Source organism: Portunus trituberculatus, chromosome 18, assembly GCF_017591435.1.
Source record: "Portunus trituberculatus isolate SZX2019 chromosome 18, ASM1759143v1, whole genome shotgun sequence".
NCBI lineage: Eukaryota > Metazoa > Arthropoda > Malacostraca > Decapoda > Portunidae > Portunus > Portunus trituberculatus.
The window spans coordinates 13,061,186-13,073,517 of NC_059272.1; the positions used below are offsets into that span (position 1 = coordinate 13,061,186).

At 40.5% G+C, this 12,332-nt stretch overlaps 1 protein-coding gene across 4 annotated transcripts in view; it reads left to right on the forward strand.

Moving 5' to 3' along the window:
- LOC123505438 (carbohydrate sulfotransferase 15-like) overlaps positions 1 to 9,791 on the forward strand; it is a 25,987-nt gene extending 16,196 nt beyond the window's left edge. For 3 of the 4 annotated variants that reach the window (XM_045256723.1, XM_045256722.1, XM_045256724.1), the window contains exons 8-9: positions 7,890 to 8,040; positions 8,401 to 9,791. In XM_045256723.1, the coding sequence (XP_045112658.1) occupies positions 7,890 to 8,040; positions 8,401 to 8,603 (354 nt within the window). In that variant the 3' untranslated portion in view covers positions 8,604 to 9,791. The remainder of the gene's footprint in view (positions 1 to 7,889; positions 8,041 to 8,400) is intronic. The other variant, XM_045256725.1, reaches the window with a different exon arrangement.
- Positions 9,792 to 12,332: the final 2,541 nt, after the last annotated feature.

Sequence of the window (12,332 nt, forward strand, 5' to 3'; positions counted from 1 at the left end):
ATGGAAAATTATTTGAGGGGGAAAGACATAAGGACGGTAGTTAAAGATATGAAGTCCAAGTGGAGAGCAGTAGAAAGCGGAGTACCACAGGGATCAGTATTGGTGCCAATACTTTTTCTCATATATATAAACGACATGCCAGAAGGAGTGAACAGCTACATAAATCTGTTTGCGGATGATGCGAAACTGTGCAAAGTTATAAAACAAAAAGAAGATTGTGAAATACTGCAGGATGACCTAAATAAGATCTGGAAATGGAGTAAAAAGTGGGAGATGGAATTCAATGTAGACAAAAGCCATGTCATGGAAATGGGAAAGAGTGAAAGACGACCAGTAGGGATCTATAAGATGGGAGATGGAGTAGAACTAGAGAAAGTAAAAAAGGAAAAGGACTTGGGAGTGACGATGGAAGAAAACAATCAACCGGTAAGCCATATTGATAGAATTTTCAGAGAGACATATAATTTGCTAAGGAATATTGGATTAGCATTTCACTACATGGACAAAGAAATGATGAAGAAATTGATAAGTACTATAATAAGACCCAGATTGGAATATGCAGGAGTTGTGTGGACCCCCCATAAAAAAAACACAAAGGAAGTTGGAGAGACTACAAAAAATGGCTACAAGAATGGTTCCAGAATTTGAAGGGATGACATATGAGGAGAGACTAAAGGCTATGGATCTACCAACTCTGGAACAGAGAAGGAGAGAGGGATCTGATACAAGTTTATAAATTGATTAACGGAATGGATCAAGTGGATAATGACAAACTGTTCCCGAGAGAAGAATATGACATTTCAAGCACAAGATTGCATAGTAAAAAACTAAGTAAGGGAAGATGTCTGAGAGATGTTAAAAATATAGTTTCCCGCAAAGATGTGTTGAGACTTGGAACGGTTTGAGTGAGGAAGTGGTGTCAGCAAAGAGTGTGCATAGCTTTAAAGAAAAATTGGATAAGTGTAGATATGGAGATGGGGCCACACGAGTATAAAGCCCAGTCCCTGTAAAACTACAACTAGGTAAATACAACTAGGTAAATACATCCTGTTGCCAGGCTCTCTGATCCAGAAGAGGAGATTAATACAGGGGCAGACAATGAGTCAGTGCCGTGGCAAACAGATCTACCAGAGGAGACCCCCACACCTGGAAGACTTACCTGCAAATTTCGGGATGTAGGGTCCACTCTGACCCTTCAGACTCCAGACTGAGCACGTCCGCAATCACATTGCAGTGTCCTGGAACGAATACACGGCACAGAGAGATGGAACGGCTCTCACATCACTGGAGAACCGTCCCTGCTAAGGCTGACAGAGGTTCGAAACGAGTGCCCCTGGACTTCCTGAGATAGGCGACCAATGTCTAGTTGTTGGACATCACAGACACCACTGACCCTGACAAGGCCTGTTGAAAACTAGAGAGCCCAAAAGACTGCCAAAAACTCCAGATGATTTATGTGGAGCCCCTGCTCCTCCACAGTCCAGACTCCTGAAACCAGAGAATCTCCCAGATGAGCTCCCCACTAGAGCTGGGAAGTATCCGAGAATAGGATCTGTTCCGGAGGTGCCACCATGAACGGGGGGACGCCTTTGAGAAGTTGATTCAGAACCAACCACCTAGCAAGGTCCTGCAAACACTGACGATTTGAAGCCACCCGACACCAATCTGGGTCAGAAGCAGCCCACCAATGCCTCTTTAGGCACCACTGCAGAGGCCGCATCTGCAGGAGCCCACCTGCAGCAGTCCCCTCTGGTTTTGATAACTCTTAGCAACTTTGCTGATGATGCAAAGTTGCAAAGAGTTATCAAAACCAGAGAGGACTGTCTGCTGTTGCAGGAAGATTTAAAGAAGATCAATGAATGGAGCAAGAAGTGGAAATTGGAGTTTAATGCCAAGAAATGTCACATAATGGAACTAGGAAAGAGTAAGAGAAGACCAGTATGGAACTATTTGATGGGAGAGGAACAAATAATGAAGACTAAAGAGGACTAAAGAGTGATCATACGGGAAAATCTGAACCCTGATAAACACATAAGCAAGATATTTGGACTATCATATAAGATGTTGACTAATATAAGAGTAGCATTTCATTACATGGATAAAGATATGATGAAAAAAAATCATCACAAGTATGATACGCCCAAGGCTGGAATATGCAGCAGTGGTATGGTCTCTGCGCTCTAAAAAGTATATAAGAAAATTGGAAAGGATACAAAAGATTGCTACAAAGATGATGCCGGAATTAAAGGCCCTCACATATGAAAAATGACTGAAGGAAATGGGAGTGCCAACCTTACAAGATAGAAGAGAATGCGTGGACCTAATAACAATGTATAAGATAGTAAATGATATTAAAAAGATAGACAAAGAAGACCAGGTGCTGTTGACGAAAAAAGATGGAAGGACAAGAGGACATGAAAAGAAGATCAGGATAAAGCAGTGTGTGAAGGATATTGGAAAATACAGTTTTCTACACAGAACGGTGGAAAAATGGAATGCATTGGATAATGGAATTGTTGCAGCACATAGTGTGCATAACTTTAAAGAAAAACTAGATAAATGGAGATATGGAGACAGGACACTATGAGGCCTGCTCGAACCCTATACAATACAACTAGGTAAATACCTGGCACTAACTGTGCTAGGGATGCAAGATGTCCCAGCAAAGACCTCCAGAGGAACACTGGTAGAGCCTTGGCCAGCAGAAACTGTCGGGCCACTGCCTGAAAATGGCTGACCCAATCTGGCGAAGGGAAGACTTGGGCTCTGATGGTGTTGAGAACCATACCCAAAAAACTGCTTCCTCTGGCTGGGATTTGGCCCAGTTGACCTGAATTCCCACCTGAGAACACAGAGGCAGAAGAGAACGGGCATTGTTGAGGCATGAAGTCCTCTTCAAGAAGCACAGGAAACTAGCCAATCGTCCTTGGCAAGGGTATGCCAAGGCGATGGGCCCAAGCCGACATGGGAGCCATCACCTTGGTAAAGACTTGGGGAGCCGTGGCAAGGCTGAAGCACAGAGTCTGAAACTGGTAAACTCTGCGCTGCCAGATGAACCGCATGTACTTGCGTGACCAAGGATGGACAGGAACTTGATAGTAAGCATCCCGCAGGTCCAAGGACACCATCCACTCGTCCTTGGCCATTGACTCTAGCACTGATGAAACTGTCTCCATGCGGAAGTGGGTCACCACCAGGGAACGATTTTAACCCCTTCCCCAACAATTTTTTTGTTAAAAACGTTTCTTTTTCAGACTATTTTTTTTTATTTTGGTTCTATATAGTATTTTTCATGCTGATTATGAAAACAGCTTGTAATTACTGTTTTTCCCCATTTTTGTGGTTAACCTTTTACTTTGAAAATACCTTTGTAGATATATACGAGTTAACTCGTCTTCCTATAAACTCCAAGCTCTCCCCTCACCTCCCTCCTCCTCCTCCTCCTCACTTGTCGAGAAATATTCATTGTCTGATGAACTGGCAGTGTCATCAGAAGTATTCAAGCTTCTGAGGGAATGTTCATATTCGCTATCTTCCTCAGAACTAGACATTTGGAGTGTAAATTATTTGAAAAGGGTACAAAAAATAAGTGGTTATGTGAATGAAAACAACACCCATGCAACGACAGTGGTTGCCGGAGCAAATCTCGTAAGAGCGTCCTTGAAATCCCACCGCTCCACCCTGTCGCCTCTGCCAGACGTACGATTTGACGAGAATACTCGTTTCACATGTAGAATGGCTTAGAAAGGCTCAGAATCGACAAGTATATACGTCTGTAGCTGGTTTTCGAAGGTCAAGTTTTAGACGAGTATACTCGTCGACAACTGAAAACGGAACATTTAGTGAAAACGAATATATACGTTTGTAGCTGGTTCTTGAAGGTCAAATTTTAGACGAGTATACTCGTTGACGACTGAAAACGGAACATTTAGTGAAAACGAGTACCGTATTTTATGGCTTAAAAGACGCACTTTTTTTCCTAAAAAATACCCTGAAAAATACTAGTGCGTCTTCCAAGATGGATGTTGTATTGTAAGGCAGCATCCAACCTCAAGTGAGCTTGGACACTTGACAGATAGCGACCTGGATTTGTATGTTGAGTCATTACATTATGATGTTAGCTTAAGTACCATTTAATTTAGCCTTTTATATTATGTAAACTCAGTACTTAGGTGTTACAAGTATTTACAATACCATAATCCTTCCTGCAGCCTACTCAGCGTGTGGAAAAATGGGCCGCTCCCTCGTCTCACTGCAACACACACATACATGCACACGAACGCACACACATCATGCCAGGTGCCTTTATACCTTTACTGATAGAGCATCCAAGTGGCTTACTCATTCAAGCAAGAGTCAAAACTCCACTTGTGAATTGTATTCACATTGATAAAGCTTATGAAGCATGACTGCAAAATAAAATAAATACAAACTGCAGCACTGACATGTTCGGTTTTGGCGATCGGACAAGTGATTCCGTAATGTAAACAACAGGTCTAAAACATGCCATCACCCGCCACTAAAACAAGAAGAGATGGACTGCTTCACTGTGTATATGTATTTACCTATGGGGTTTTTATTTACATCGTTTTAAATTTGTGGTGAGCGTTCCAGCAAATTTGTAATGAGTGGTGAAACAATACTGTTTTGCAGACTCCTTGCTTTTGATGTTTTTGTATTCAGTGGTCGGATATATGGTGAATGCGTTCTTGTATGAGAATGACTTTTTTTCTTAGAAATTTCTTTCAAATATTAGGGTGCGTCTTCCAAGATGCAGCGTCTTACAAGGCGTAAAATACGGTATACTCGTTTCTGCCGAGGAAGGGGTTAAACCAAAAGGTTGCAAATCAGCCTCCAGCCCCCTGTGGTCTTGGACACAAGGAAGATGCAAGAATAGAACCTGGCCTGAAGGTCTACCACTAGTTCTATAGTTCCCTTTACCAGCAAATGATGGTCTGAGCCCTCCCTGTACGCCAGAAACTTCACAGGCACGCTTGAAAGGAGGGGAGAATGCAACCATACCAAAGGGTCTTGACTACCCACTCACAGACCCCGATGTTCTCCCACTCTTGCCAGTGCTGCTGCAGACAAGCCCCAACTTGCAGCGTCCCTAGCGAGATCCCTGACGGCCTCTAGAGTGGCCACGGAAGAATCCTTGAGGGCGAAAGGAACCACTCGCCTTAGGAGCAGGAGGGGGCGGAACCGAAGGAGGCGCAACCAATGCAAGGTGTTGGGAACCAATGGCACAACCAGCCTTAACCCTGACGCCTTGAGCTGTGGAAGCCAGGCCACAAGCAATCTGGGATACGAGGGACTGTTGCGAGGACTCAAGCTCCCTCTGCTCCACTGCTGCCAAAGTCTGACTATCAAAAAGATGGGAGCCAACGGGGGAAGACATCAATTGCTGTCTCTCCCTGTCACCGTAGGTATTAGGAAGGTTTCTCACCACAGCCTGCCTGCATAATATCATCCTCAAACAGAGCATTTCACAGGGTTGCATAATATCTGAATTTTGCCCTGGCAAGAGCTCCCAGGCAGTCCAAGTCCCTCTGGGGGGCAGCATTGGAAAGGCCAGCAAGGGCCCCCAGAACCTGATCTGTCCAGGAAGTGATATCAACCAATTGAGTAGCCATACACCAAGGAAGACTCACAGACAGATCTTTACTTTCCACCAAATGAAGCAGCTCATCATTGAGAGGAGCCCCACAGGAATCTCCTTCTGGAGTGCACCACCTCTCTCTCCTTGGAGCCCACCTCCTGGGCAAGGCAAACTTGGCTGAAGCTGGATTAGGGATCCCCAGGGAACATCCCAGTTGTTCCCTGTGAACCACCAGAGCCAGGAGAGAATGAGGCAACACCAGGGGAGTGGAGCCAGGCTGTGAAGTCCCCGAGGTGCGCCCGACTCCTATCTGAAGAGTGGAAGCAAGAGAAGAGGGCATGGGGAGACCCAAGGATTCTCTTATTGAGGTAATAAGCTCACGAAAGGAGGCCACACCCTCCTCATCCTGAGTGCCAGCTTCCCCCGAGGGAACGTCATCAAAAACCTCATCCACCTCTTCAGAAAACGAAGGCCAGCCCATGACAGCAGCCTGACTAACTACTGCACCACCAGAGTCCGCGCCTGCATCAACTGGCTGGGGCGGAACCTGGGAGGACATTGACCCATACAGCAAAGCAACATGAGGCAGGTCCATGGAAGACACGCCCACTGAGCCTGTAAAATTGCGATCACCTGGTAACCCACCAGGGAGTGGTGCTGCATGAAGTCCCATTTTTCCACCACCCACAAGGCCCATGGAGGAAATTGGCACAGTGGGAGCTGGCTCCCCACAAACCCCCATGGCCTTACCAGAGAGAGGAGCTGCACGTAGACTCAATCCACTGACCCCAGGACAAGCCACGGAAGAGACAGGATCAGCGGGAGCCTGCAAACCACTCAATCCCAGAGCCAAACCGGGGAGTGGGGCTGTATGCAAGCTCATTCCACCAAGACCTGAAAACTCCCTGGAAGCACCTGACACAGCAGGAGTCTGCACCACACTCACTCCTGGGACCACGCTAGGGAGTGGGGCTGCACTCAAGCTCACACCCCTGAAACCAGAGAAGTCTGCAGAAGAGCCTGAAACAGTTGGGGACTGGACCCCCCTTACTTCCAGAGCCAGACTGGGGAGAAGGGCTGCACACACACTAACTCCACCGAGCCTCAAAAACTCCGTGGAAGGGCCAGGAACAGCGGGAGAAGGCACGCCACTTGCTACTGGCAGCGGGGCAGAGCACCGGGCCGCACGCTCCACTACTACCAGCTGCCACAACCGAAGGGCCTGAGCCGGGGTGAGACCGGGTCCCCCTTACACTCGGCACCAACCTGAGGGGCGGATGCACACTTGCTCCACCATCCTGAAAACGCAGAACCGGAGGCAGGGGGCAACAAGACTGCTGACAACTGGGCAATAGAATCCTTCGTAGCAGCTAAATCAGACTCTACAGTGACAAACCTGCTGGCCCAAGAGGCCTCAGAAGCCGGCTCCTGCCAGCGAGAACGCTTCTCACTGGAACTGTCAGATGACTTGGCCAGCTTCTCCTTAGCAAAATGCTTCTCAGCATCCTTCACAAACACTTGGAACTGGAGAAGGGAGAGATGGGAACACTCATTACACTGGTCCTCGGCTGAAGACATGGTGGGCTGCCAAGACACACAGTGAGAATGCGGCTCTTGCATCCAACACAACTCCGAATGGCCATGGTAACTCAGGGAGAAGTAGAAATGAAAGCGGCAAGGAAGTGAGCACAAAAAAAGGCAGGAAGAAGCAAGAAGAGGTGCAGGTGAACACCGTGCTGAGCACATAAAGGATCTGAGGTATGGCCAGCTGGGCTGGTGGTTCCCGGCATGCATGCGCATGGAGGTGATGTGGTAGTTATAGGCACGATCTCTATATAGAGGTGCTGGTTGATTTTCTGTGCTAAGTGTGGGAATAATGGCATATAGGCATATGTAATTTCATATGGGTAAGTATATGTAGCAACAAATTTATTTCATTATCTGTTGATCTTTATGTTTCTAAACTAAATATTCAGTATATCTGAAAACACCCTACTCTTAGTAGTGCTAATTCTTTGGTGAAATGAAGAGGTGGTATCCTCACTGTTCGGCTTTATCATTATAGAGATGATATAAAGTGGGGATCTGTCTTATATTTATGTATAATATATTTATCCCATTTAATAGTGCTATCAACATGGAATTAGTCAGTAATTCTATCACAGTCCATTCACTGCAGGTTGCAACTTAAGAGGGAAGGTGGAATCAAATACATAATAATGAACAGCACACTGAAAATGTTTCAAAGAATTTCCCAAAATAATTTATACATATTATTTTCCTGGTACAGGGAGTTCGTTTGTATAATGGACTATATAATTTATACATGAAAGATTGGCTGCAAGTCTTTCCTCGCAAACAAGTGCTGGTGTTACGAATGGAAGATTACCATAACAATGTTACCAAAACTCTGGCAAGCATTTACCACCATCTGGGTCTGAGTAAGATTTTATCTCTCTCTCTCTTTCATTGCAGTATTCAAGAACTGTATTTTTTTTATATAAAAATAATTCTAATACCATTTTTTTTTAAATTCTGTATTTCTTTTTTATTTTAATGATGCTGCTTTCCATACTTTATTTTATCATTACTATTATATCTATGGATTTATACAAAACTTTGGTCATATTAACTATCAACAAGAAGGGGATATCAAAATAAATGGATATAGTGAAATAATTTTCAGGGATTTCAACTGTAGTGTTACAATTGGAGAGTTTTAGTTTTGAATTGATTCCAAAGTGAGATGCAGTTAGGATGTTATATCCACCTCATGTTGAAAATTATTTCTTTCATTTCAGGATCACCAACACCAGACGAAAATAAAAGAATAAACATACATAAAGTCTATAACAAAAACAGGAAGAAATCTTTGGTAGGAGATATGTTTGACTCAACAAGAAAAATGCTTCAAGATTTTTATAAACCTTATAACAAAGATTTAGCAAATCTTTTAAATGATCCAAAATTTAAATGGGAAGATATAAGTGCAATATTAAAATGAATATTCTGTGTATGCTCCCATCAGGACCTGCTTCCCTCTCTACCCTCTCTCTCTCTCTCTTGAGTCTCTCTCTCTCTCTCTCTCTCTTGAAATACTACATTTATCACATGAAATGCAAAATATGTACAATGGTACCTCAGTACTTTGTCTGGTTTGGAAAAGTCCGACTTGATATATATCCTATTTGGATAAAAAATTTGCTTGATATATCTTTATTTGGGGTGAGACTTGCATACTAGAACTTCTATGGATCAAAATGAGTCACTACAGTAAATACTATCCTTGTTTATCTCTCTTGAGACAAAATCACAACTCCCCACGAGCAGTGCTGCCTGACTTTTTCACTTACTTTTCTCTAATTCTTTTTGTATTTATCATATTTGATGGCATATAAGAAGTATTTTTCTCCATAAAAAACTGTTAAAAAGAATTCTGCATCTTACATACAAATGTGACGCCTACTTTAGATTTTATTTTGAAATTTCTTTCACCCATAAACACGGAGATTTACACCACTGTATTATATTATAAGCAAGGGTGCTCTATCATAATTTCAAACACAATATGATGTGAAGATAAGTTCAAAACAAACAGCCCTTTTTAATGATGCGGCAAGTGTGTTATTGACATATAGGCAGCTGTGGGCTTTTCTTTACCTCGCCTTCATGATTAGGTCACTACCTTTGTTTTTGTTATTGCAGTCATGTAAGATGTTTTTACCTTTGCGACTGCTTGCTTTTTATTCAGCTGTACCATTAGCTTGTTCTAAACATAAGAAGCTTAAATACACAAAAAGAAAGATGAAAGAATCCTCAATATGATCTGAAATGGGGATGTCTTATATCCCATCAAATATACTATTTGTTCCAGTATTAAGCAATGTTTAAATTATTTTATGCAACCCAATCAGTGTACTGTACAATGTGCCAATAATAATAGGATCTTTTTTCTTTTCAAGGGATGTAATAATATTTTTTACCTTTAATTGCTTATGGGAAAAAAAATTGCAATACATTCTTTTGTTAGTAAACATCCAAGGCTTGGGGACATATTAAGAACATTTAGCAAGGAACACTACAAATAACACTCAAGTTTCTAGGGGAACAAAGATCAAGATGTCAATAAGTTTGTATTTCATTACGTTCTAAGTTGTTATCATGTGCACAATAAATGCCACCTTCTAGTGAACTGAAGTTATTCTTAAGCCACATTATTCCTAAAAAATATGGTTTCTAGCCAAGGAAACAAGTCATTGCATTGAATTATTTTTTTTAGTTTATTCTGGTAACTTGGAGCATGCATCGTGACCAAAAAAGGCTAAAAAATCAAGAGATTTCAAGTTAAAATCTAACATATGAATGTAAAATTTTGATAGATTACAAATACTTATTTTTAAAGTCATACTTCACAATTGGCACATCACATGTTTCAATCCAACACAAATTTCCTTGGCCTTACATCAAAAATTTTGTTGTATGTCCATGCAATATTACTGTAACAAATGTCTGAATACTTGGCAGCAAACAGTTTAAGTAAATATCATTTCTACACGAGACCAAACAAACTTAACACTGTACAGATACCAACACATGCATAAGGTGTAGCTTCATGTTTGACATGTTTCAATGTTATCTTGCAGTTCTGTTTCCTTTCTCTTGCAATGGCATGGGCTGTGCCTGATCCAGTTATGTGAAGTTATACAAAGTGGAAACATTCTAATTAACATCTTATTCTTCATACAATGACATGAAAATATAAACATATTTCAAAAAATTTGTAATATTTTTCAAATACAGTGTTACTGTATCACAACAAATAACATCTTTTTTAATCACAATAGTTCTTCATAATAATTTATATTTTTATCTCACTAACCAACACATCCTGTAATATTCATAGCACAACCACAATCCAATAAATCAACTCTGATATCATTATTATGAAAAACCCATAGTCAGCCTATAAGTGTATTAAAGCATTTAACTCTGACATTATACTAAATCCAAGATGAAAGGCTGAGCTTCTCTTCACTTTTCTGTAATCTTATATAATGTTTAACACTGGGAGTTTAAGTTCAAAACTTTACATGGCTCAATGTTATGAAAGCACTCTTGAAGCATTTAATTCTGACATTATACTAAATCCAAGATTAAAGGCTAAGTTTCTCTTCACTTTTCAGTAATCTTTTATTATATAATGTTTAACACTGGGAATTAAAGTTCAAAACTTTACATGGCTCAATGTTATGAAAGCACTCTTTAATTCATAATGCAAATGACAACTACTACTAAAACACTTGACACTTTATAAGTGAAGACTTAGTATAGAATGGAAAACAAAGGTCAAGGATCAAAGTTGCTGAAATGAATTAATTGTATGAATTTAGGGTGCAAAGAGTGGGCAACGAAAGTAACAAGTGTATATATAAAATCTAGTGGTATGTCAAGTAAAACACAAAAAATATGAAATGCCTGTGAGGGACTATTCAAGTGCAGTACACAAGGTAATTTTGCCTTAAAAAAAAAAAAAAAAAAAAAAAAAAAAAAAAAAAAAACAGACAGACAGTAACAATAGAAATGGTAAGGTATAGAAATTTGCATGGTGGAAACCTGAGATTGATGACATCATTTAAAAAGAAGAGTATATAAAAAAAGAAAAAAAAAGTTTCAGAGGAAATGAAATTAATAACAGTAAAAATATTGAATACAAAAAAGGACTAATATGGGAATATTGAAGGGCGGTAGATGAAAAAGTCTGATAAGGAACTAAGTGAAAAGTTTAGTGAGAATAAGTTAGGAAGGATGTTAAAAGAGAGATAGAGAGAGGGGGAAAGAAGTGTGGGAATGTGCAAAAGAAGAGAGTGTAGTGTTTGTTGGTAGCAAGGAAGCAGTGGAAAGTGTGTGCAAAAGATATTTTAATAATTTTGTAAATGAGAAGATAGTGTGGAAATAACATTATTTATATATATATATATATATATATATATATATATATATATATATATATATATATATATATATATATATATATATATATATATATATATATATATATATATATATATATATATATATATATATATATATAGTCAACTCTCGATTAACACAAGGGTTTTGTTCCTGAAGACATCCCGTTATTCAAAATCACATTATTCAAACATAATTTTCCTATAGAAAACAATAGTAATAGGGAATTATGTTCCTGGCCTCTTGGAAAGTCTGCTTATTTTGAGGATTTTGTTATTCAAATCTTTAAAAACTATTAGTACATCACTAGGTCATGGAAACAATAAAAACATGTTCCCATTTCATTAGCTCTGATTGTACACAATGTGCTCTCCCTCAGTTCCGTTGCATGGACAATGACTGAGGTCTTTTCTCCCCTAGTATAGCGATCTAACATTTCCAATTTCATTTCAATGGTCAGTCTTCCTTGACTTCTTGGAATCAATTTCCTGCAAGGAGGTTGAAAGACGCCTGGGTGCTATGGTATAGCACACTAGGTGAAAATGCAGAGAATGATCTGCTCATAATGTAAGTTAGCTCCAGATTGAGGAATGAGGTCTCATATATACATTTTTGTTCACAAAACAACATTTTTATTGGCTTTTTACAAGCCTTACCACCAATAAAAGCTTGTTTTGTAATGCAAAATGTAAAATCTTGTATGGAACATGGAATACAAAACAGGAGATGAGGAGGCCTTTGTTTGCCACCAATTTGTGGCTGC